The sequence below is a fragment of the Stenella coeruleoalba genome, assembly GCF_951394435.1.
Source record: "Stenella coeruleoalba genome assembly, chromosome: 11".
In the NCBI taxonomy this organism is placed as follows: domain Eukaryota; kingdom Metazoa; phylum Chordata; class Mammalia; order Artiodactyla; family Delphinidae; genus Stenella; species Stenella coeruleoalba.
The window spans coordinates 1,067,689-1,092,533 of NC_137157.1; the positions used below are offsets into that span (position 1 = coordinate 1,067,689).

The 24,845-nt window shown below is 63.9% G+C and overlaps 1 protein-coding gene across 4 annotated transcripts in view; it reads left to right on the forward strand.

The window, feature by feature from the left end:
- The first annotated feature begins 1,104 nt into the window (after nt 1-1,104).
- Nucleotides 1,105-24,845, forward strand: part of BRD1 (bromodomain containing 1) — a 34,828-nt gene continuing 11,087 nt past the window's right edge. For 3 of the 4 annotated variants that reach the window (XR_013830449.1, XM_079936590.1, XM_079936591.1), the window contains exons 1-6: nt 4,049-5,605; nt 13,211-13,367; nt 18,133-18,264; nt 18,655-18,783; nt 19,120-19,432; nt 20,906-21,166. Coding sequence is in view for 3 of the 4 variants with exons in the window: in XM_079936590.1 (XP_079792716.1) it covers nt 4,242-5,605; nt 13,211-13,367; nt 18,133-18,264; nt 18,655-18,783; nt 19,120-19,432; nt 20,906-21,166 (2,356 nt within the window). In the remaining variant the exon portion in view is untranslated. Of the gene's footprint in view, nt 1,216-4,048; nt 5,606-13,210; nt 13,368-18,132; nt 18,265-18,654; nt 18,784-19,119; nt 19,433-20,905; nt 21,167-24,845 lie in introns of those variants that run through there. The other variant, XM_079936589.1, reaches the window with a different exon arrangement.

Sequence of the window (24,845 nt, forward strand, 5' to 3'; positions counted from 1 at the left end):
CCTAGGCCTGTAACTCCTGAAGGAGGGCCAGCTGGGCCGCCCTGCAGCCCCCATTCCCCAGTGCGCCCCGCTGCTTCCCCCACCCCTACCAGCACCCGCTTCCTCTCCACCAGCGAATAATCCTGCCCAGCATGGGCCCCTCGGGCTCCCCCCAATCCCCTGCCTGGCCCAGCCCGACCCCATGGGGCGCCCACTCGGGTCTCCACCACGCTGTGGTCTGGGCTCCCTTTGCCCCACGCCCGGCACTCCCCCAGGTCCCCCGAACACTCAGCCGGGCCTGACCCATCCAGTGCCCCCTTCTCCCGCTCTGGCCCCCACCTCTTCATCCCCTCCCCAGGGGCCTCCCCTCACGCCCTTCCCCCGCCTGGCACCCCCTCAGATGCCTCCAGACCCGGTGTGCGGCACCCCTCCCTCAAATCCCGCGCCCCCTCAGGCGCGCCCCAGCCCCTCTGCCCAGCGCCGGCTGGCCTCTCCCTTGAACGCCGCGCCCCCTCAGGCCTCCAAGCCCCCGTGTCCGGCGCCCCCTTAGATAACCCCCCCAGCCCCGGTGCCGGCGAACCCATCGCCCGCCCGGCGCCCCTCTCCCTTGAACCCCGCGCCACCTCCGATGATCCCCCAGCCCCGGGGTCCGGCGCCCCATCGCCCGGCCGGTGGCCCCTCTGGCCGGTCGCCCCCCCCACCTCTGCCCGTTCGCCCCTCCCCCAGGCCCTCCCCCCTCCGCTCCCCTCCGCTCCGCTCCCCTCCCCTCCGCTCCGCTCCCCTCCGCTCCCGTCCCCTCCCCCCGGCCCCGGCGGCGGCCGCGCGTCATGGCGGCGGCGGGCGGGGCGCGTTTCGCACGCAGCGCGCCGGGCGGAGCGCTCGCCGCATTGTTTGCTTCGCTGGGGAGCAAGCGAGCCGGCCCGGGCGTCCGAGCAGCCCCGCGCCAGCGCCCCGTCGCCGTCGCCGTCGCCGTCGCCGCCGCCGCCGCCGCCCGCCGGCCGGGCCCCCGCGCCGGGCCTCCGTCCGGCCCCACCGCCCGCGCGAGCCGCCGCCCGAGAGCCTGCGGCCGCCGAGCCGAGCCGGGCCGGGCCGCCGCCGCCAGGAGCCCGCGCCCAGAGCGGCGGCGGGCCGGGCCTGCGCGGCCGTTGGCGGAGGAGCCGCGGGCGCCATTAGCGCCGCCTCGGCCGCGCCGGCCCCCGCGCCCGCCGCCCGGCTCCCGCGGCCGCGGCCCCGAAGGTGAGTGCGCCGGACGGGCCGGGGCCGGGGCCGCCGCCTTGCCCGCCTCTCCCGCGGGCCGCCGCCGCCGGCCTCTCGGTGCTGGTGCCGCCGCCATGTTTGGCGGCCGCCGTGGCGGCGCATTGTCCGCGGGCGGCGGGCGGCGGGGCCGAGGGAGGCCGCGGTGTCAGGGCGGCGGCGGGGAGGCCGGGGAACCGGAAAGGAGAGAGGCCGGCCGAAGGGGAGGCCGGGCTGTCGAGGCGGGGAGGCCGGACCGGGAGGCTGGAAGGCCGGGCCGGGCGGCCGGGTCGGGTTGGGAGGCTGGGCGGCCGGGAAGGAGGGAGGCCGGCCGGTGGGGAGCCTGGAGGCCGGGCAGGGAGGCTGGAAGGCCGGGGAGGGAGGCCGGACCGGGAGGCTGGGCGGCCGGGGAGGCCGACGGGGAGGGAGGCTAGGCTGGCAGGCGGGAAGCCGGACGGGGAGGGAGTGCGGGCTGTCTGGGCGCTGGGGCCCGTCCCGCCCGCCGCGCCTTCCGCCCGGCCGCCCGGCGAGAAGGGAGCGGGCCTGGGTCTCGGGTCCGCCGGCCGAGCGTTTGCCCGAGGGTCGCGTTATGTAACGGACGCTCTGGGCACGTTGAGCCCGGACGGGAAACTCCCCGTTCCAGGGCCGCGTTTGAAAGACTCGAGGGGCGCGCGGACCCGGGCCGCCGCCCCCTCCTCCCCCCATCCCGCGCTGAGAGCCGGTGGTGGACTCAGCGGCCTCCGGGGCCCTTTGGAAGAAGTAACTTGACTGAGGTGTAATTTACGGAGGACGCGCGCGCTGCGGGTGCGCAGTGGAGTTTTGACGAAAGGCCGCGCCCCCGTGGAGAAGGCGCCCCCGTGGAGAAGGCGCCCACCGCCCGGGAAGGGTCGTGGGTGGAGGGCGCTGCGTGCACTCACCTGCCTGCAGTCCCGTCCCTGCACGAGGGTGTAAGTGGCTTGTCCGAAGCCAGGCGGGAAAGGCACTGATTGAGAAGGTGAGCCGGCCCCGGGTGCCGACTGCCTCTCTTACGGCCACATGGTTTTTCAAGGTGCATCTATCAGTAGGGTCTGGAGAGGCTGCTGATCGCCTTCTCGTGGGTACGCTCGTCCCCGCGCGGAAGGGTCAAGTGTGGGTGGAGCCCGAGGGCCAGAGATCGGGAAGTGATGGCCGGGTGAGGTGGTCTGCAGAGTGACCCGCGCCTCTTTTCCCTGTCACCATCTAGCTTTCAAGTTGCGGAGCTGCACGACCGTTAAGTGCTGTTCTGCGGGTACTAAGTGTCCAGAGCTTCAGTGCCCTCTGGGAGAGCGTGGGTTTTGAAGGGCCGATTTTGCTTAGTACTGTTGGTTGTCTGCTTCCGAGGAGAAAATTACACGTTCGCTTTGCATCTGCTGAGTAACCGACTGTCGCTTCTGCCCCACCCCAGTAAGGACCCCTGAAGCTGTGCGCTGTGCCCTGGCGCACCGGCGTCCCCTCCGTGCAGGCTGCGGTGCTGACAGTGGGGGGGCCGTGCCCCTCTCCCCCAGAAGGGATGGCGGGGCCAGGGCTAGCTGGGCAGCGGCTTGGCTGACCGCGCAACAGGAGTCCAGGGCTGCGTGGGCCCCTGGAGACCCCCGAGATGCAGGTGAGCGGCGGGTCGGCTGCTCGTGCTGTTTTCCGTGCCTGTCAAATTGCACGTAAAACGTGGATTTCTGTTTGACAGAAGAGAAAACCACAATCGGAAGGGTCTCTCTTAAAAAGTGCATTTTTAGGGTCCGCTGGGGTTTCCGCTCGGGTTTGAGACAGCGAAGCTGGCCCTGGGAGGGCTTTTCCTGGAGGCCAGGTGGGTCGCTGTGCGGAGGCGCCCCGTGCCGGCTCCTCGGGGCTCCATCCCGTGGCGGGCCTTGGGCTCCACCTTGGAATGTTGTCAGCCAGTCTCTTAAATGTTACTCTGCTTCCTGTTAGTAAAATGTGGTCGTTTGGAGGGAGGAGGGGTCCTTGTCATCAGTTCCTGAGGTGCCACCCTGCTTGGCGGGCAGTGGTCCAGAGTCAGGAGTCATCACACGAGTGAGTCCTGTAGTAGATGCGGTTGGTGGCAGACGGCGGACGTCTGAAAAGAGCAAATGCTCATAAGTCTCTGTGGCCCAGATTTCGGGCACCTGAGCCTGTGCTGGCACCTGAGAATGGGGGGGCTGGGGGCGCCTCTGTGGGCGGCGCAGGGGGTCTTGGGGTGGCCCTTGCTGTGGCAGGAGGTGGGCCCGGCACTGTGGTCAAGCCAGCAGCTGAGAAGTGCTCTGAGGGGCAGGGCAGGTGGCTGGCCCGTGGGGGCTTTTCGTGGTTGCCACTCCTGAGCCCTGTAGAGGCTGGGTGGAGGCCTTCCAGGGGTGAAGCCTGCCCCCAGGCCAGTACGGGGCTTTCCTCTTGAGCCCCGGAGTGGCTGGTGGCCCTGTGCCCTAACACGGTTGTGGAGGACGCGTTCCTCGAGAGGATGGACGGGGCTGTGGTCAGGCTGCTGAGGCTTCCAGGCTCCCTAGGGGTGCTGACGGGACCTCCACTTCGGGGCTCAGGGCTCTCTCCTGGGCAGCAGTAGTAGGGGAGCCAGGGGCCAGAGCCTGCCGGGGTCCAGCCCTGTGTGTGTGCTGTCCTGAGCTCAGGGCTGCGACCCCTGCTTGTGAGGGATGTGGCCGTCGGCTCGGTGACCTGTGGATCCAAGAAGGTGACTGGTGAGCAGTGGGCGTCAGCATCCTGGAAGGACTTGTCATCGCGTGTGCCTCTGGGAGCCCCTCTTCACCGCCTGCCCTCTCCTCTGGTCCCGGGAGTCCCTGGGGAGGGGCAGCCTCGGGGCAACGGGCTGTTGAAGGTTGTTGAGATACCATTGTGAGTCCCGGGATGAGTGATTTTGGAAACCTCAGAGATAGGTTTGCCGGGAGTTTTGTTTCGATTTAGCACGAGTTGCTTAGGTCTGCCCAAGCGTACCTGGTGGCTTTCGCCTCTCGTGTCCTCTGTGTGGAGTTAACGTGTCCTCTGCGTCCGTTTCAGGGAGTCAGTACCAAATGAGGAGGAAAGGCCGAGGTCATCGCGCTGCAGCGAGGCACCCTTCCTCCCCCGGCAGCACTAAGCACTCCCCCACGCGAGAGACGCTGACCTACGCGCAAGCGCAGAGGATGGTGGAGATCGAGATCGAGGGCCGCCTGCACAGGATCAGTATTTTCGACCCTCTGGAGATCATATTAGAAGATGACCTCACTGCTCAGGAGATGAGCGAGTGCAACAGCAACAAAGAAAACAGCGAGAGGCCGCCCGTGTGCCTGAGAACTAAGCGGCACAAGAACAACAGGGTCAAGAAGAAAAGCGAAGCCCCGCCCAGCGCGCACGGCGCCCCCACCCCGGCCAGCGCGCTCCCCGAGCCCAAGGTGCGCGTGGTGGAGTACAGCCCCCCGGCGGCGCCCCGGCGGCCCCCCGTGTACTACAAGTTCGTGGAAAAGTCAGCCGAGGAGCTGGACGACGAGGTGGAGTACGACATGGACGAGGAGGACTACGCCTGGCTGGAGATCGTCAACGAGAAGCGCAGGGGCGACTGCGTGGCGGCTGTGTCGCAGGGCGCGTTCGAGTTCCTGATGGACCGCTTCGAGAAGGCGTCGCACTGCGAGAAGCAGAAGCAAGGGGAGCAGCAGTGCCTGATTGATGAGGACGCCGTGTGCTGCGTGTGCATGGACGGCGAGTGCCAGAACAGCAACGCCATCCTCTTCTGCGACATGTGCAACCTGGCGGTGCACCAGGAGTGCTACGGCGTGCCGTACATCCCCGAGGGCCAGTGGCTCTGCCGCCACTGCCTGCAGTCCCGGGCCCGGCCGGCTGACTGCGTGCTGTGCCCCAACAAGGGCGGCGCCTTCAAGAAGACGGACGACGACCGCTGGGGCCACGTGGTGTGCGCCCTGTGGATCCCCGAGGTCGGCTTCGCCAACACGGTGTTCATCGAGCCCATCGACGGCGTGCGGAACATTCCCCCCGCCCGCTGGAAGCTGACGTGCTACCTCTGCAAGCAGAAGGGCGTGGGCGCCTGCATCCAGTGCCACAAGGCCAACTGCTACACCGCCTTCCACGTGACGTGCGCCCAGCGGGCCGGCCTCTACATGAAGATGGAGCCCGTGAAGGAGCTGGCCGGCGGCGCGGCCACCTTCTCCGTCAGGAAGACCGCGTACTGTGACGTCCACACGCCCCCGGGCTGCACCCGGCGGCCCCTGAACATTTATGGGGACGTCGAGGTGAAAAACGGCATCTGCCGGAAGGAGAGCTCAGCCAAAACGGTCAGGTCCACGTCCAAGGTCAGGAAGAAAGCGAAGAAGGCCAAGAAGACGCTCCGCGAGCCCTGTGCGGCCCTGCCGCCTGTGTGCGCGCCCTACATTCCCCCTCAGAGGTAAGCGTGGCGGGCCCGGGCCTGCTGGGAGGGCGCGCAGGGTCTGACCGCGTGCTGTCTGTGCGGCCCTGACGGTCCTCTCCAAGGTGGCCTCCTTCAGTCTCCGCTTCACGGGAGCATGGATGTTGCAAAAGACTTGAGTCTGTGAGACGGGGAAGTCTGTCTGGTTTCCTCGATGCCCGCGCGCGCCCGCGGCCACACCGACTGCAGCCACCCCGGCCTGGGGCCCCGCGGCGCCCCAGGAGTTGTTGTCATTGACGCGACAGAACACCGTTCCTCACCCTGCTCCCTCCCCAAAATTTGGGAATCTTGTGGGATTTTTAAATTTGCTGGAAACTTAAGCAGCGTGGCTGGGTAAGGCTGACCCTGGGGCAAAGATCAGAGTGGGGCGACAGGAGCCGCGAGGCGGGAGGTGCTGGCCTCCTTCCTGTCGTGGGACACGCTTTCTGGTTTTCCTGGTTGTTCTCTCGTGGTATCGGCATTGCCTGGGCAGTGTTGGGTTCTTTGCCTAGAGCTGTGCGCGGTGGTGGGGTCAGGACCCCGCTGGCCACCCCCATCCCTGGACTTGTTTCCTCCTCTGCTGGTTCTCCTTGGTACTGACTTGTGCTTTTTATCTTGTTGTGCCTGAGAACGCTCTTGTTTGGAGTACGAGGTAAGTGGCTCGATGAACTTCTCTCCGCGTGTGGTTTGGGAGAGACGCAGACACTTGCTTGAGCTTTGAGGAAGTGAAGCCCTGTATGGGAGGGCATGGGTCTCTAGAACAGTCTGGTTAAGAAAACAAAGCATCAGCATGATGAAGGGAAGACGTAAGTGGGTGTCTGCTCCCGAGAGCGGTTCTGGGATGTTGTCAGGTCGTGAGATGTGGTGGGAACTGCTACTGAAGAAGTGTGACCTTTTTCCCAGAATGACTTTTTTTTGTCTTTACGGAACAGTACCTCTGTTACAGAATCAGTAAATTCAAAGCGAATACAAAGTGCTTATAATCCCTTTTATCCAGAGAAGCCTTCTGTTAAAATCAAGGTGTCTCTTTGCAAATAAGTCAGTCTCACTTTTAAAAGACAGTTTCACTTGGATTTCTACCTGTAGGTCAAAAAGTATAGGATTTGTATCAAGAGCTTCTATCTAAGAGCCCGAAATTTTCAGCTTTACTGAAATTGAAGTAAATGAAACAAAAAATGTGATCTAGTAAATTGAAAACCCAGAAGTCTGAGGTGCTGCCTTGTCTGTCCAGCCCTGCCTGGTTCCCGGCCCCAGGGTCTGCCAGCCCGTCCGCAGGAGAAAGCATCTGCGGTTGGGAAACATGGGTACCTGGAGTCTGAGATGACCCGGTCTGGTGGAGAGGACGACTTGCTTTGGAGTAAACACTTAAGCTCGGGTGACGGAGCTGATCCACGTGCTGGAGGAGTAGCTGGGCCACGCTCCGTCTTGTCCTTTCCTAATTTAGGAACAAACTGTGACCTCGGTTTGGAGCAGACGTAAACGGCACACCTGGATGAGTGCTCGCGGCCGCAGGCTTTGCTGTCGGTGTTGCCCAGAGTTTCCGGGAGACCCTGACATCAGACCACCCTGTGGCGTGTCGGGGCAGGTGCTGGGAGGCCCAGGCTCACAGCCACTGCTCTCGTCCCGAAGCTGTGGCCTGAGCTGCGGCTGGGCTGCTGGTCCCGTTCTTAGGACCCAGGCACAGTGGCGTGTAGATGGGAGTAAAGCTCCATGCTCTCCACGGCCTCTGGCTCAGGACCCGTCTAGAGCTGCCACCAGGGTGGTGGGCGTTCTGAGCGAGCTTGGGAGCTGGCCCGGGGCGGGGGGGCTGGAAGAGGGGCTCTGGAGATCTAAGAAGAGGAGGATCCCCCTTATTCCCTGCAGAGAGGAAGGAGGGTTGGCTGTGAGAAGGCTGGGGGTGTGGCAGGAACTGTAAGTGATTTTGTGACTTGAGGAGTTTAAAAGCTTTCAAGTAAGAAAGATAACTCAGACCAACTAATTTTGAGATCATAGTCTGTTCTCAACAAGAGGGAGATGGTCGGTTTAATTTGTTTTATTGTTTAGTGTTTCTGAGCTACAAAGATTACTTTTCTTGTCTCTCAATAATAGACTCCGGAACAAAGATGCGGGTGTTCTGAGGCTTCGCCCACCTGTTCGAGGACTCCGAGCCTGTGGTCAGGCCGGCTGGCTGGGGCGGTCGAGGCCTTGCAGGCTGCCGCATGGCCAGGAGTGGCGCGGGCGCGTTGATGGGATGCTGTGCTCTGCCCTGGGCGGGTGGGTTGGGTCCGGCGGGGTCCTCGTGGCTGCTCGGTCCCTTTGCCTGTGAGGGTCCAGCCTTCAGCGAGGATGAGCTGCTCCTGAGCAGTTGTCCCAGTGGCGTGGAGCTGTGCCCGCCTGTCTGTGTCTCTCTTCCTGCACCTGTTCTCAAACCAGAATAATGCTTTTCCCAGCCCAGAAGCAGCATATTTAAAGTTGGGGGAGATACGAAAAGCCAGGGCTGAAGAAGGGAGAACAGGCGTGTGTTCTCCGTTTTCTGGCCTGCGCTGGTGCTGTGCTCTTTCTTTGTTAAGTGTTGCCTTTTCCTCGAGTAGCCGCTCTTCTGATTGGATCCTCTCTGCTTCTTTGTCCATTTCGTCTGCTTCGTGAGGGGAAGGGCGGGGCCAGTGGAGGTGGGCACCGGGGAGGGGCCAGGCCAGGTGAAGGGACTCATGGAGTTGGAGCCACCTGGGTCCCTTGGGGTAATTAACCTGGTCACTGTGCTCTCTCTGGTTGCGCTATGGGTGTCCCAGTGTATCTGGGGAGGAGGGGCCTCGAGGGAGGAGCATCCGGCCTGGCCTCGTTGATACGCGTGTTCCTGCGTAATGAGCTGTAACCGGAAGTGCGTGATGAGCATGGAGGATCCGGGTCACGGCTCTGTCCCCTTGAGGGCGCCGCTGGGACACCAGCTGAGGACGGCTGGAGAGCGGGTGCTTGGGAGCCGTTGGGCAGACAAATTTAATGCCTGTTGAACTTAACAGCAAGAAGTTTGCACTTGAGTTTTGTATGTCTTTTTTCATGTTTCTGGCAGTTAAGTTTATTACGTGTTATGGAAGTTCTCATGGGTTGTGGCCTGGGGAAATGGGAGAAGCCTGTCAGCCCCTGCAGGTGGGAGCCTGGCTCTGGGCGCCCCGTGCATGTGGGTGCCACCTCTGCTCTGTGGGCGCCGCCGGGCAGCCCTCCCGGGCAGCCCTTCCGCCCGCCTGCCCGGGTCCTCGGGGAAGGGCTGTTTAAGGAGCGACTCCTGGAGAGAAGCCCTACAAACCCAGCCAGAAGTCAGAAGTGCGGGTCGTGAAACGCACGCGGTGTGGAGAAGCCGGGCCGCGTGTCCCGCTCCTGCAGGTGTCCCTCCTGGTCACGTTGGGCGAGCCCAGCGGAGGCGGCCTTGGCGGCTCGTGCCGCCTGATGTGGGGCCGAGCAGTGTGTCTCCCTAGAGCTGCTCTGAGTGTTCTAGTTCCGACCCTCCTGTGGCTTCGTTGCTTTCCTTGGTTTTGAACTGGGGGCTGGGGGACTGGCGTCACCCCGGGCAGGTCCCCCGTCCCGGCTGCCAGCTCCGGCCTCTGCACCTGCGAGGGCCCTCCTGGGGCGGGGCGGGGAGCGTGGGAGCGCAGGGGAGGACTCTGGATGCTTGCCACGTGTCTCCGCTGCGTCGCGGGCTCTCCTGACGCGTGTCAGCCTCGGGGATTCCTGTGTGTGTAGGACTGAAGCGAGTGCTGAGCGTGGTGCTGTGGGCCGCGCCCCGTGTCCCTCAGGCGTGCGGCCCCCTGGCTGGTGCCCTGCTCGCTTTACCCCCGCCCCCCTCCTCCTGGTGGTCTCTGCTGGGCCCGGCCCTGGCGTCACCCCCGCTCAGCAGGCCTGCTGTGCTCACACGTCCCCAGCCGCGCATCCGGGCGCACAGAGCAGGCCCGGCCCGCGGGGAGGGTCTGCCGAGGTCATGGGATCCGGCAGTTTCTGGTCGCGTTCACCGTATCTGCTTCCGCAGAGATGGGGCGGACGTGCGTTGAGTTCTCTTCCATCCTAGCGCTTGGAGTCGCTGCCTGGAGTGGGTGGCGGGATGGGCCTGGGTGCTTTGGGCACCCTCCCCCTCCAAGGCACAGAGACCGGCATTGCATCTCGTCTTGTCTTCATTTCAGTTTCAGTTTTTTGTTCAGAAATAACTTCAAATTTATAAAATGTTGCAAAAGTCGAAAAAAAACCCCACCCAAACACTCTTTACCCAGAGCCCCCTCTTGCCAATAACCCGTTTACCCTCTTGGGGGTGGTTTCCACGCGCCCCTGCGTGTCTCCCAGGGTGGGGCCGGCCTCCCCTGGAGGCTTCCTGCCTCCAGTCGGGACCAGTCCCACTCAGCCTCCTTTGATTTGGGCATCCCCAGACCTCTGTGTCCCCTGCGACAGGCCTTCGCGGCTCACAGAGGTGTGCCTGGGACTGCGGGGCCCTGCGTCCCCACCCGAAGGGAGTGGCGTCCCCTGCCCCTTGGTGACCGATGTGTCACCAGTGCCTCTACCGGATGATTTCTGCTCTTGATTTTTCTGGCGTCGGATCCGGGGTCCGGGGGCCCCTGGAGGCGACGGCTCCTCTCCACGTGGCCTGTCGCTCTTTTCTTCCTGGCCTTCCTCCCCGCGAGGGCTGGAAGGGAGCATCCCGTCAGCAGGGTCCTTCTCTCCCCGCCGGCGTGGACCGGGAGGTGTGGGTGTCAGAGGGGTCTGCCCTGTGGGCCCGGGCACTGAGGTGGGCAGCTCGAGAGGGGTTTCTCGGGAAAGGAGGCTCTGCCCAGCTGACTGTCACTGTCAACCTGCTTAGTGGTCGAGGGGAGGCCCCCGGGGCGGTCGGCCACCTGGCCTTGGCTGTGTGGCTGTGGCCGTGGCCATGGGTGCTGGTGAGGTCTGGCTGGGAGGTGTGGATGCGGTCCTGGGGCTCCTGCCTATGGTCCATGCGGTCGGGCGGGGGGCACCCCGGAGCCAGTGTGGCCCAGAACCGCTTCCCTCCAGAGGCCGACTCCAGGCTCCTCGGGTCTGGCGGGTGGACTTCACTCATGTGCCCCGACCTCCCAGCTGGCTGAGCAGGTGTTGAGAAGGGAGGGTGGACCCCGCTCCCTGCAGACGCCGGCGGGGTGGCCCAGGTGCTCCTCCAGTGTCTGTGTGTGTCAGGTGGGGATGGCTTTTGATGCCATTTGTGCCTGTTTGTCGTGACTTTTATATAAAGATTTTAAAAACTAGATGGTTACGTTGTTTATCAAATGTAGCCAAAAAAAAGAAACAAACGTTAAATGACCACTCGCTTTTGGGACCCCTCCTGTCGCGTCAGCCCACCGCTCGTCGGTCACAGCAACCGCTCGTTGTAAATGGGGCTGGGTTCCTCTGGTTTTCCTGCCCTGGGGGGCTTGCAGTCCGGGGTGGGCTTGGGCGATGCCCTTGGACGCAGCGCCAGCACGCCAGAGTCAGTCCCAGCTCTCCCGGTGGTGGGTCTCTCTCTTCCCGGGCTCAGCTTGTGGGTGGCAGGTTGTTTGGCTGTGCTCATCACGTGTTTTTCCTCAGCTTATCTTCTCATTCTTTTTTTTTGGCTGCATTGGGTCTTCGCTGCTGCGCAGGCTCTCTCTAGTTGCGACAGGCGGGGGCTACTCTTCGTTGCGGTGTGCAGGCTTCTCACTGTGGTGGCTTCACTTGTTGCAGAGCACAGGCCCTAGGCGTGTGGGCTTCAGTAATTGTGGCACGTGGGCTCAGTAGTTGTGGCTCACAGGCTCTAGAGCGTAGGCTCAGTAGCTGTGGCACACGGGCCTAGTTGCTCTGCGGCATGTGGGATCTTCCTGACCAGGGCTCGAACCCGTGTCCCCTGCACTGGCAGGCGGATTCCTAGCCACTGCGCCACCAGGGAAGCCCCCATTTGTTTCTTTACTAGTCTTTTTAGAGAGCACGGTTCTGGTCTTGTTGAGACTTTCTTGTGTGTTGTTTCCCGTTTCATGATTTTTTGCTCTTTGTCTTTCTTTCCTTCGCTTTATTGAGATTTAATTGACACATAACATCGTAAGTGCGATGATTCGAATCACTTACATGTTGTGAGTGTTTGCAGGATGAGGTCGGTTCGCTCATCCTTCACCTGCCGTACTGTTGCTGTGGCGGGGAGAAAATGGAAGCTCCCCTCAGCAGCCTTCCAGGGCGCTGCGCGGCCTTGGGCCAGTTGCCGCCACCTGTGTGCGGTCCTGGGACCTTCCTGTCTTGTCTTTTCCTGACTTCTTCAGTGGGGTGCTCAGCACATGACGAGTCAGCCTTGTATCTGTGCTGCCCCATTTGACTGTTGCAATAACTGAGTGCGTGTTAGAACACGCGTCTGCGTGTGTAGAGACCCCCGAGCTCTGTGCGTTAAGATGCATGCGCTTTGCGGCCCCTCCGTCAAGCCGCTGTCAAAAAGGTGAAAACAGCCCCCAACGGAAGGGCGACTCCGGGGTGCCCAAGGTGAACACAGCCCCGTCCGCAGACGAGGAGCCCTGGGGTCCCCGGTGCCCTCTGCTAGAGCCATCATGGGACAGCGGAGATGCTCTGGCCGCTGCTGGCAGGCATTCCAGCCTTGCCTCTGGTAGCAACGCGTGACCAGGTGTCCCGAGCGGGTGGGCCTGTGGGCACGCTGGGGCTTGGGCTCTGCGTCTGCCTGGCTGCTCTCGCTGACCCCTGGCCTGTGCTTGGTGTGGAGCTGCCCCTTTGGTGGATCTCCCCCGGGCACCCTGGGCAGGGCTGCCCTGTGTGGCGCGTGGCCTTCGGCACCGAGGCTCGAGCCGCATCCACTGCTTGAAGGAGGAGGACCGTCGTGGGTCTGGACGCGGCAGAGCCGAGGGTGTCGGCACAGTTCTGTGCAGCTCAGGATCGTGCTTTTCAAAAAATGTGCTCTTGAAATTCCTTAATTTCTGATCTGAAATGTTGACGTTTGGTGCACAGTGGGGAAGCCTCCTTGTCCTGTCGAGGTTCAGTTCTCGGCTGCCCCGCTCGTCTTCCTGAGGATGTTTCAGCAGCAGGGTGACGGCAGCGACCAGGAAGCTGTCCTGCTGGCTTCCAAGGGTTTTACGCCGTTTTCGCGTCCCCTCGTGCAAGTGTTGTTACGAATCCTTCACGCTTTGCAGTCCTTGAAAGGGTGGAGTGTCGCAGGCGGCTTGGGGACGCTCACGGTCGTTTTGGGGAAGGGTAGCTGCCCCCCTCCGCTGCTTCTGCCTCCATTTATGCCATTGCTTTCCCTCTTGAGGGGACCAGGGCGCCACGGCCCCGAGCCCCGTGAGAGTGGGTGACTCTGCAGGGTCGGCCACACCTGGTGGAGGTCGGTGCGTGTGGATGTGCGACTCAGAGGAAGCGGAAACACCCAGGGCTCCACCCGTTTTTCTTCTTAGACGTGTGCTCCAAGGGTCGCTGGAGTGACCACGGGTGGACGCAGCCTGCGGGTAGGCGGAGAACCAGGGAGGCGGTGGTGGCCGTGAGGGCACCGCCGCTGAGAGGTGCGGTGGGATGCACGCGGTGTGTTAACAGTAACCCTGTGGTTTCTCGTTTCCATGATGAGAGCGCACCATTGTCTTGCTTTACAGCTAAACTCTGAGTTTTTCCGTGTTCTAGATTAAATAGGATTGCGAATCAGGTGGCCATTCAGCGGAAGAAGCAGTTTGTTGAGCGCGCCCACAGCTACTGGCTCCTCAAAAGGCTGTCGAGGAACGGAGCCCCCCTGCTGCGCAGACTCCAGTCCAGCCTGCAGTCCCACAGAAACACGCAGCAGGTACGTGCCCGCGCCCCCGGTGTCCCTCAGCCTCCAGTGCCTCCGAGGAGCTCGGAGGAGGCAGGCTCAGGTGTGTGGCCGGCCTCTCGGGCCAGGGGACCGCGTGCCGGCGTTAGCCCGGGGGGTGCAGGCAGTGCCTCCGTCTGCCTCTTTCCCGACTCTGCACGCTGGGATGCCTGCCGGGGGTGGAGCGGCAGGGGACAGGGGGCGCCGTGCGGGAGCGATGTAACTTGGGGGCCATGCCGAGGGCGACGAGGGCCAAGACAAGTGAGGGGGGGGGAGCAAAGAACAAAACCAGACTAGCGCTTACGTCTTAGCGGTTGATCTGCGTTCATAGACCCATCTGGTGTTGTAGAGCGTTTCTCTGAAAGGATGGATTTAGAAAGGAAGGGGTCGACTCTGTGCGATGCCCCAAAACAAGCAAGAGTCGTCTGCCCGTGTGTGCTGAGGGCGCAGCCTTCTAGACTCGGGCGCACAGCGGGGGCCCCCCCAACCGGTTCCCGTTGGATCGCTTTGGCTCCCGCCGCCCCCTGAAGGCTCTGCCGTCTGTCCCTGTGCATCATCAGTCAGAGGGGCCCGGGCGCTGCGTCCGGCATCTGGGTTCCTGGCGTGAAGGGAGCTCCCTCCGCTGAGTTCTGGTCGGGGCAGAACTGCCTGGCAGCTGTGAGGATCCCCATCCCTGGGGTCCCCACATTGAGGGAATCAGCCGCTGTTTTCATCCCGGTGTTTCGGGAGTTGCTGCTTCCCGACTGCTGTCGCTTCTCCTTGGTCCCGGCATGAGGCCCGGGCTGAGCGCTGCCCTCTCCACCTCGCCAGCGGCGACGTCCTTGCTAGGGAGCCCCTTCTCTCGATCTTCCCAGTCCTGTCGTGCTCACAGCGTAGGTCATTGAACGTTACTAACACACTTAGACGCTCAGTTTGACGTCTTAAGGCTTTCTGGAATCCAGAGGAACCGTTAAGATCCTGGGCCTCTGTGGGGTGGGCCGTGTCCCCGACCCTCCTCCATCCCTAGGAAAGGAGGCACCGCAAGGCTACAGGGTGTGCTTCTCAGACCCGCTGCCCCCGAGGGTGTGCTGTTGGGGCCGTCTCTCCCCTGGGGGTCCTGGTGCCCGCAGTGCCATCTGAGTCCCCTCCCCCGAGACGTGGCACAGGCCTCTGTGCAGACGCAGTGCTGCCGCCCTTGTTTGCTCGGGTGGACCTTGCACACCAAGCGGCTCCCTGAGCCCTGGGCTGCGGCTACGGTGGACGTGCGCACAGAGGGGCCGGGAGGTGCCGCGTCCTGAGCCCTGCTGGCCTGCCGGGTGCTCAGCTGTCCCGCGCCCGCCTGCCCCCTCCATCCAGCGTCAGGACCGCTGACTGCTTGTGTTGGTCGTGCTGCCGACCCTGCGGGCCGGGGGCGCCCGTGCTCACCGGTGGGGGCCTGGCCCCTGGGGCTCACCCTCAGCCTTCCGTCAGACCCGGGCCTTAGTTAGTGGCGCCCTGCGCGCTCCTCCCTCCTCTGCATCGGGCCGCAGGGCTGGAACCATGGGGACTGAGGTCAGCTGGCTTGCTTGGGTGCTGTCTCGGGAGCTCCAGGAAAGGGGGGCGGGGGCGGGGGCCCAGAGTCTGCAGGCCTCTGGGGTGGCGGGTAAGCAGGTGTCGCAAGATCGGGGCAGCGAGGCAGGACGGAGGGCTTCGTCCTCGCCTGGGTGACGGCAGAGAAATGGGAGACGTGGAGAATGCAGCCCCAGGAGTCTCGTCTCGGGGCCCTGGGGGGGCGCAGGGTGAACCGCGCTGGGAGTGGCGGCCCGGGGCCTATGTGGTTGCCGGTGGGACCTGGGCTGGGTTTGGGGGCAGGAAGCTGGGGGGTTGGAGGCGTGTGCACGCGAGGGGCCTGCCTGCACCTCAGGGGAGCGGGGTGGGGGGTCACTCCTGGTGGAGCATGTGCTCTCAGGAGGCCGGCACGAGGGTTCGAGACCAGTCGTGTTGTATTCCCATCCTGCCCCACACGAGGTAGATTTGTAACGATGGGAGGATTCACCCACAGGAAACGGGAAGGGGAAGCGTCAGCTCTCTTGGCAGAAGGAATTGGGAGGAACCACAGAGATCTGGGTCCTTATGACTTACACTGAGCCCTGAGGTGTACCTTGGCTTGGCCAGGAGAGGGCTCTGACTGGGTCTTACAGAGCCCAGCTGTGTGGCCTGTGTGGGCAGGGACACGGACGCGGGGCGGCCTGCCACCCGCCACGCTGGGGGCGTGAGCTCCTGCTTCGTGGGAAGGACAGGAGGCGGACGGGTGGAAGGGCGGCACCCAGCTCCTTCTTCCATCGCGTTCTAGCAAAGGTTGACTTGTGCGGACGTCCGAAACATTAATGTTCCACACGGGACGTTCAGGGCTTGGTGTGATTTTTGATGTTCTTTGAAACCTTAAAATTACTTGGTATTAGAGGTTAAGCTGACTCATTTAGCCCTGAGCCGGGCTCTGGAAGAGGGCACGTGCAGCCCTTCCCTCCCGTGGCCGCCTTCTGGTTGGGGACAGACAGACAGATGGAATGAGCTGGCCTGGGGCAGACGAGGCGCCTCGGGTTGTTGGGTGCTGCCTCCTCGGTGGTCTGTTGAGAGCGGGTCCCCTTGGCGGTGACCCTCCCTGGAGCCTGTCCTCCGCCATCCTGCAGAGCCTGCTGGGGGTGAGGGCCTGCAGCGAGTGCTGGGGTGGGGTGTGGCTCCTGTCCCTCCTGTCCTGCCTTTGAGCGAGCATGCCCGCCCACTCACCCCGATGCGCCCCCTGGCTGGAGAGCGTCCCCTGTCCGCTCTCTGGTGGCTTTGGGACAACACGGTTGTCCTGCTCTGCTGGGGCAGGGCCACTCGCTGTCTGCCTTGCTGCCGCTGGCGTCAGCTTCAGGGGCCGGGGTGGCTGTCCCTCAGGGTCTTTAGGCCCTTGGTGATGTCTGGGGAGTCGGGTGCGTGTGCCAGGGCCTCACCCCGCAGAGCTGGCCTGCCCTGTGCCTCCAGCACAGGGTTTTGATCCGACCTAGGTGGTCCTGACCCTGGGGGGGGTCTTGGCGTCTCCCTTCCAGGCGGTGGGTGTCCTCGCCTCCTGTGTTGGGTGGACCTCGGCTCGACTGCAAGCCGTCCTCTAAGAGCCTCTTTCCTGAGAGTTTTTTGGAACCAGAAATGGCTTCATCACCGCCCCAGTTTGTGGAACTTCCCAGGGTTGGTTTTAGGTGAAGTAAGACCACTTGAGCAGAGTCAGAAACTCAGGCCCTTTCGTGCAGAAGAGGCGTGGGCCTCAGTCAGGTCCTGCCAGTGGTTCCTGCGTGGTGGGGCCGTGGTACGCGGGGAGAGCCGCCCTTGGCGGCCCTTCAGCCCTGCAGCCGGGCGGTAGCGGGCAGTGCGCACAGCAGATGGGCACCAGGGGCTTGTTGGGGCTTACCTGCCTTCCTCTCCCTCATTATCAGCTAAACATCCTTTTAGCTGATATTTTCAGTGTCTGTTTCAGACTAACGGACAAGGTGATTTTCAGATGCTCTTGGGGAATTTGGTTTTCTAAGCCCACCTTTCAATGTATTTATTTACTGGCTTTGTTCATGCAGCCGATGTTACTGTTAACTCCTGGTTGATGCCTGAGAATTTCAGATAACGTAAAAACAAGCCCAGTGATTGGAATCTGGTGGAGCCTGGAGGACGCCTGGCGGAGAGGAGGCCCAGGGCCAGCCCATGTCCCCGCACCCGGCCTCCTGGGCCTCGCTCTGCTGCGTTTCCCCGTAGAGCGAGAAGAGAGGTGCCTTGCAGCTCGTCATTGGTTCTTTGCCTTCAGACTCCAAGGTCCTAGAGGGCAGTGTCAACCCCTGTGTGGTGGCCTCAGGGTCGATCCTCACCGTTTCCGCCCTCGGGGCAGAGCGCCCCCTGCTGCCAGGTTCAGGCTTCGGACTGGGATAGGACTGCGATAAGCGTCGGGGGCCGGACCCCGCCTGCTGGCTGTGCTGTTTCCGCTCTGTCTGGATGGGGGTGGAAACCCGAGGGGCAGAAGGGACCGGGGAGAGAAGAGGGCCTGAGAGTTGTGCCGGGTGTTCCGGCAACAGTGCCGGCGCTGCTGCCTTAGCTGAGGCTGGAGGTGCGTGTGTCCACGACGGCAACAGGGAAGGGGAGCCCCGTGCATAAGTCGGACTCGGCTTCGGGACCGCTGTAATCGGGAGGGCCCCAGACACCCGCTGGAAGCCTTAGCGGGGCTGGTGTGGGGAGGTGAGGAGCCCGACTGCCCCCTCCTCCCGGAGCTGTGGTCAGGCAAGCCTTCCGCTGAGATGCCGGCACAGGGTGGGCTGAGCCTGGGCACGTGGGCTTCCTGGTGGTGTCGGGCGCAGGCGGTAGAGGGTGGGCGCCTGGGGCTGGGATCGGGCAGCAGTCCTGACCCTCCGGGAGGAGCGCGCTGAGGGCCCGAGCGCCTGCGCAGCGCTGGGGCGGGAAGGAAGTGAGGACGTGTGCGTGGGAGGGCTGGGCGGCCTGGCTGGGCGAGGGTCTTGGGAGCGCCTAGCCGAGGCTGCCCGGAGGGCGCGCCGCCCGGGCGGCCAGGTCTCTCCACCGGCGTGCCCTGGTCCCCAGCCCTCGCTGCTCAGCCCCATCCCTCCCCACCAGCGCTGGCCTGGAGATGGGCTGGCAGGGTGCGCACGCGTGTCCCCAGGAAGGACGTGCGCGGGGCTGAGACGCTGGGGAGGTGGCGCCTGGGCCGTGGAGCCCTTCCTCGGCGGGTCTGTGCGGGGGACGAGGCCGACTCCATTCCTCTCTTCAGAGAGAAAACGACGAGGAGATTCAAGCTGCCAAAGAGAAGCTGAAGTACTGGCAGCGGCTGCGGCACGACCTGGAGCGCGCGCGCCTGCTCATTGAGCTCCTGCGCAAGCGCGAGAAGCTCAAGAGGGAGCAGGTGAGGCCGCGGGGGCGGGGCGGGGCGTCCGGGGGCGGGGCGGGGCGTGCAGCTGCTTGTCCCCTGGGCCCGCAGTCCTCGCCCCCCTGCCTCCTCCAAGCCGTCCTCCCTGGTGAGGGGTGCAGGCCCGTGCAGGCCGGGTGACCGTCGCCCTGGGTGCCAGTGGCTTTGGGGGGGTGGCACGGACCTGTCTTGAAGGAGGCTGGCTGGCCTGGGGTGGTGTGGTGTCCATTGCGGTCCCGGGAAGCACGGGCAGGAAGGGGCGCCGTGTGTGCCCGTAAAGTGGGCCACGTCGGCCACAGGGTGGTGTTGAGCGCTTGAGGCAGGAACAAGTGGCTTCTCAGCGGGAGGGTCCCCTCGGGCCCTGAGACCGCGTGCGCTGGCCCCCAGGTGAAGCTGGAGCAGGTGGCCCTGGAGCTGCGGCTGACCCCGCTCACCGTGCTGCTGCGCTCCGTGCTGGACCAGCTGCAGGAGAAGGACCCGGCCCGGATATTTGCCCAGCCAGTGAGCCTGAAGGAGGTGGGTGTCCTCGCCCTCGCGTTCCCCGTCCTTCCTCATGTCTGCGGTGACCAAAGGGATGAAGAAAGAGCCCTTCCCAGTGTGTGTCTGCCCGGCCAGGGGACGGGTTCCTGCGTTTGTGCTTTAGGGGCCTTGGCTGGGAGGGTCCTTGGAAGGACCCAGGCTTCAGTTCGGTGTGTCTCACTGCTGCCGCTCGGTACTGTGTGAGCATGGCGTGTGTGCGTGTTCATGTGTGTATGTGCGCGTGGGGCTGCCTTAGGTGGCAGCCGTGCTGGTTACGTAGCACGGATGAATCCTGTTTTGTCTGTAAACGGCTGTTTTCTTCCCTGGAATCAGGTTCCGGATTATCTGGATCACATTAAACACCCTATGGACTTTGCCACGATGCGGAAACGGTTAGAAGCGCAAGGGTACCGGACTCTCAGGGAGTTGGAGGAGGACTTTGACCTCATCGTGGACAACTGCATGAAGTACAACGCCAAGGACACGGTGTTCTACCGGGCGGCCGTGCGGCTGCGTGACCAGGGTGGCGTGGTGCTCAGGCAGGCCAGGCGCCAGGCCGACAGCGTCGGCTTCGAGGAGGCCTCAGGGATGCACCTGCCCGAGCGGCCCCCCGCGGCCCCCCGGCGGCCTTTCTCCTGGGACGACGGTAAGCGCGGCTGTCCGGGAACAGGCGGGAGGGTGCTCCCCCCGCAGACGCCGTACGGGTAGGCCCAGGAGAAAGGGGGTGGGAGCCACACGCTGACTTGAGGCTTCCTAGTAGCCTCATGAAAAAGCGGAAAACAGGCGAAACTTATTTTAGTGACGTGTTTTTAACCCACCGTGTCTCGTGGCGATTTTAACGTGTAAATGACATAAAGATCACGGAGGGTCGCGTCCACTGGCTTCCCATCGCCTCTGTGCTGCGTGGTGTGTGTTTCACAGTCAGCGCATCTCTGTTCAGGGCAGCCACGTTTCAGGGTCCCACTTGAGAGAGACGCGTGGCCTGTGGCCCCGAGCAGGACGGCCTGGGTCGGCCTGATACAGACCAGGAAGCAGTGTAGCCGGGGCCTTGGGCCCATGTGGGCCCTACGGACTTGGGAGGGCGTCTGTGGCCAGAGCAAGGCTGTCGCTGTGCTTGGAAGTTAGCAGGGCACAGCCACGGGGCCCTCTCCCCGGCGGTGCACTCCTTGCGCCGTGGCCTTGGGGGGCCTGCCGTCCGCTGACTCGTCCGACCCTTGGAAGCTGCTGCCTTGCTGCACGGCTCTGCCCCCACAGGAGCCCTGGGCGGGCAGGGGCGCGGGGCCGCGGAGGTCGGGCCTTGCAGGAAACAGCCGGGCGAGCCACCACAAGTGCTTGCGTATGCTTCCGCACCCAGGTTTCACTGAGGATAGAATTAGGGATGCAAAGTCTAACCCGCCCCTCCTTCAGCATTGGGGTGCACGAGGGCGGGCCAGACGCTGTGGTGAGCTCCTCGAGCGACGTGCCTTCTGTTTCCGTGAACTTTCTTACCTGCGGGCTTTTGTCGGGTGCCTTCTGCTGTGTCTCCCTATGCCGTCGTCTCGTTCCCTTCGTGGACGAGGTGGCGCTTTAGTAACAGGTGTGCCTGTGGGGGAGGTGTGTTCCTTTGTCTGGGCGGCCGCGCGCTGCCGTTTTTGTCCCAGTTTTATCTGCAGGGGCTTCTGTAGACTTGTTTTGTTTCTTGCCCGCTTCTCACTGATTTAAGATAATCTGTGCTTTATGAATTTTGGTGTTTGGCTGAAATGGAAATTGCTAGCGGTTTTTGTAGTAAATGTGCCCCAAACTCCAAATTATCTGTGAATTTTGCAGCCCAGTTTTAGAAAAGCCAGACGGCAGCCTGGGCCTGAGACTTGAGGTCAGACACCAGTCGCGATGCGCAGACGCCCCACGCTGGCGCCCTCGGGGAGTCCACACCTCCCTTGGGCCCTTTCTCGGAGTCTTCGCTTGGCCTGGGCGGCTGGTCTCAGCAGGAGGGCTCGGCGTCCCTGGGCGCCGCCCCTGCTCCAGTGTACGCCCCTGGCGGCGGCCCTCGTGGGCGCCACGCGCAGATGGGGGCCCGGGGCTCCCCGGTGGGGCCGGCCGGGTGGTCTGAGGCTTCTGATGGCCGTGCCTCTGCTTCCAGTGGACAGGTTGCTGAGCCCGGCCAGTAGGGCCCACATGGTCCTGGAGGAGCAGCTGCGGGAGCTGCTGGACATGCTGGACCTTACGTGCTCCATGAAGTCCAGCGGGTCGCGGAGCAAGCGGGCCAAGTTGCTGAAGAAGGAGATCGCCGCCCTTCGGAGCCAGCTGAGCCAGCAGCACAGCCAGCCCCCGGCCGCCGAGTCAGGTACTGCAGGCTTTGAAGAGGACGGTGCTCAGCTGGGGCAGGAGACCGGGGAGGAAGGTAAGCACGCTCGGGGGCGCGGGCCAGGAGCGCTCGGAAACCTCCGGGCACACGCCGGGCCGTCCGTGCCGTCCGCGCCGCGTTTGGGCACTAACGAGAGTCTGGGGCATGGAATGAGACTTTTTTCTCAGCTTGGTTCCGGAAAACTATTTCAGGAGCACCGTCTATGTCGTCCGCAGCCTTGCCAGGGTGGTTGGAGAGTGACGGGGGGCACGACTGTGTGTCGGGTCAGGATAGTGGAGCAGAGTCGTTGCACTGGGTGCCTGGTGACCTGCGCGGGGTGCGCTCAGCCCTCACTGACTCACTTCTGGGAGGGCGGAGGGCCTGGGGGGTGCGAAGGTCCCTCCCGTGCTCCGTCGTGGGCCGAGCGTGTGGGGCACAGGGCTGGGCCGGACGCGCGCCCAGAGGAGCCCCCTCCCCGGCAGGACGGGCCGTGGACGCCAGTTCAGCCTGGGCTCTGGGAGGTGCCCTCCGGGGGCTGGAGCTCTAGGACGGGCCGAGGGCCCCCCCCATGCTCTCCTTGCCTCACCTGAGGGTCAGCACGTTTCAGGCAGCGACACGTGGAGTCAGACTCCCTGCGAGCGCAGCAGTTGGCCGCTGTTTTACGGTCTTTCTGATTTTTTTCCCCACCGCGTCCAGATAAGAATAACAAAGACGTTAATCAAACCAGACGCCAGGTTGTTCTACAGCTTATCTTTTTAAAAGAACTGTGGTGTGCTATGGACGGGTGCCAGCCTTGTGGACCTGCCACGTCCTGGCGGTGACCGCGTGTGCCTCTGCATGGGCGCCCATGAGTGGGCTGGCGCTGGGCGTCCCTCTGGCGGAGCAGGGTCCTGCGTGTCCCCCTCCTTTTTTATCCAGTTGCCTGAGGCAGCAGTGGGGCAGGAAGGACCTGGAACCCTGAGCTCTCTTCCCTTAGAGAGCGACCCTGAGTCACTCCTGCAGACTTTTCCTCGCGATGGCCTCTCTGTGTGCATGGCTGCGCTGTCAGCTGCAGGCTCTGCAGCTTCTCCTGGGTTCTGGGAGTTACGTTAGGTCCGTAGAGTCTGGGGGAGCCTCCCTGCCACCACCTGCGCCGGCCCTGCCTCTTGGGGCTCTGGTTCTGAGGAGCTCTTGCCCAAGGGGACCTTCGACAGCCGGGCCTACCTGGGTTCCCGGGCTGTGCCCCCTTCTGTGCCTTCAGGGGTCCTCGGGGTGCAGGGTGGGCCTGGAGCGTGGGTTCTGGCATGGGCACCTGCTTGCCTGCCAGCTGGCCCCTTCCCGCTGCCCGAGCTGCCCCTCCGGCTGAGGGCATGCGTTTCTCTTCTTGTGCAAAAGAGTGGGTTGGGGGGAGAATGTGTCGACAGGTTGGTCCGCCATCAGCTTCTGAGCTCTCCTGCTGGGCAGGCGTCCCTGGCGGCCCCTCTCGCTGTTCCGTGGGGCTGGCCCACATCGGAGGAAGCAGGTGGAGGCGCGGCCGGCAGATGTGAGCAGGGAGGCCTGGGGCCGTGCTGGTTAGGAGCGACACGTGGAAGGAGAGGTGTGGGTGGAGAGGAGAAACAGCCGGGCTTGTCAGGGAGGGTGGGGGGCGCCCCCCGTGAAGAAGCGGCGTGGCCTCCAGACATTGGGGCTGGAGTCGTGTGGCTGACACAGAGGTTGGTGGAGGCGGCGGAAGCAACCGTTTGTGAGCGAGTGTAGAAACGTGTACTTGGGATCACCGTCCCGGGGCAAAACTCAAGAATCTTCTGAAAGACTCAGGACCACAATATCGATCCGTCGCGCTTGAAAGAGTGGTGATTTCTCAACATCAAACGCGGTCTTAGTTGTGATTTAATGTTCACGGGTTTCTGTTGGAAACCTGAGCAGGGAGGAGATGCTGGCGTCAGGCGCCAGGCAGGGGCGGCGGGCGTGGGGCTCCGCGCACCTTGGGGCGGGCGCCCGCGGACTCTGCCCGTCTGTGCGGTGCTGGTCTGGGGCCGTCAGCCGGGGAGCCTCGTGCCCGGGTCGTCGGTTTCACACACGGTGAGGTTTCCGTCGAGCAGCTGGGGGGTGCGGGCAGGGCAGTGAGGACGGCATGGCCGAGGCCGTGGGCCTGGGTCGCTGAGGGGCCTCTGCCTCTAGCTGTCGGGGCTTTGGTCCAGTGTCGGGTTCGAGCCCTGTCTCCGCTGTTTTAAGCCTGCGCCCGTCTCTTTCCCTGGAGGCTCCAAAGGGGCTGCCAGGGTCAGCTGGAGGCTCGAGTGAGGACAGGGGCCCCTGACTCGGGAGGGTCGGTGGCACGGCGTCCAGACAGGTGCCTCGCTGGTTCCCCGGGCCGTTTGTGGCTTTGCTTTGGAAGCGTCTCTTGGGCGGGTTGGCGCCACGGGTGTGGACGGTGGAGAAGCTGCCCTGCAGATGCCCCGAAGCAGTGGGGCAGGTGGGGTGCCCCGAGTGGAGCCGCCGGGCTGTTCTGTGTGTGATGAGCTCCTGTGAACAGGATTTCAGGTGCTCTGCATTCGTTTATGCCACGAACGAAGAGCGTTTGTTCTAGAAGTTAATCGAGCGCTTTTCACGAGCGTTTAAGCGGCGTGATTGTTCGCAGCCAGTGACTGTACAGGGACTTGCGCTGTCATGTCGGCTCCGTGTGCACCCCCACGCCCCCCCCAGGGCTCTGCTTGGCACCTGCTCTGAGCGTGGCGAGCGCGGCGGGGTCATTGGTCACTGTGCTGTCTGTCCTCGTCTGACGGACGAGGGCACGGAGGCTTGGGGCCAGTGGCCTGCGAGGGTCCCGCAGCTGGTGGTGGGGGTGGTTTGCACCGGGTCACCTGAGCAGCTTCTGTCCTTGACGCCCACTCTGCATCTGCGCGGCCCTCAGAGGCCTGGGAACATGCCTCTGTGAGCCGCCCCGGCAGACTGCAGGGCCCTGTGCCATAGCGTAGCCTTCAGGGAGGGGAGGGTCGGGTGGCCCCTCTGAAGAGCCCCCCCGTTCCCCGCGGCTGGCACAGGCTGGGTGTGGGCGCAGTCCGCTGTGGACCACGTGGTCCGGGGCCTCGTGTGTGGGCGGCCAGGGCCGTGGGCGCCTGCGGGGGGCTGCGGGGCGGCGGCTGCCCCAGCAGGAGCGGCCAAGCCTGGGGGTGGGGCCTGAGGTCGCCTAGCGCGCTTGCTGAGTGGGGGGGCCTGGGGGGGGGCGGCACTGCCACCCCTGCGTCCCCCTGCCTGCCGAGGCTGTGGCAGATGCTGACACCTTGTTGTCAGGTCAGCACGAGAGCCCTTGTGGGTCTGGGGGCGGGTGGGGGAAAGGGAGGGAGGAGGGCCCCACCCCTGGGAAGATGCCCTTGGTGTTCCTAGTGAGTGACAGGAAGCCTCCCAGCGGTCACTCTGCATGTCCCTAGTTCCCACCTGGTCAGTGTTCCCCACGTGGTCACGAGCAGCGGGCGGGGGAGGTTCCTCACCAGCCGCGCGCCAGCAGTGGGCCTCAGGCCCTAGCGTTTCCACACATGCGCAAGATGAGTCAGTGTCTCCTGAAACTGATGCTTCTAACAGCTTGTGGTCCAGGAGAGGCGCTCTGCTCATTTTCTGCGTCGCTGTCACGTGCCTTAACAGGCTTTGGGCGGCGGTTGAAAGCGAAGGCCCCTCTGGGGCAGAGCCTGACCACAGCTGCCTGGGCAGAGTGCTCCTGCAGTTCCGTGCCACCCTCCTGGGCTCCGAGCCTGGCAGGCTCTCC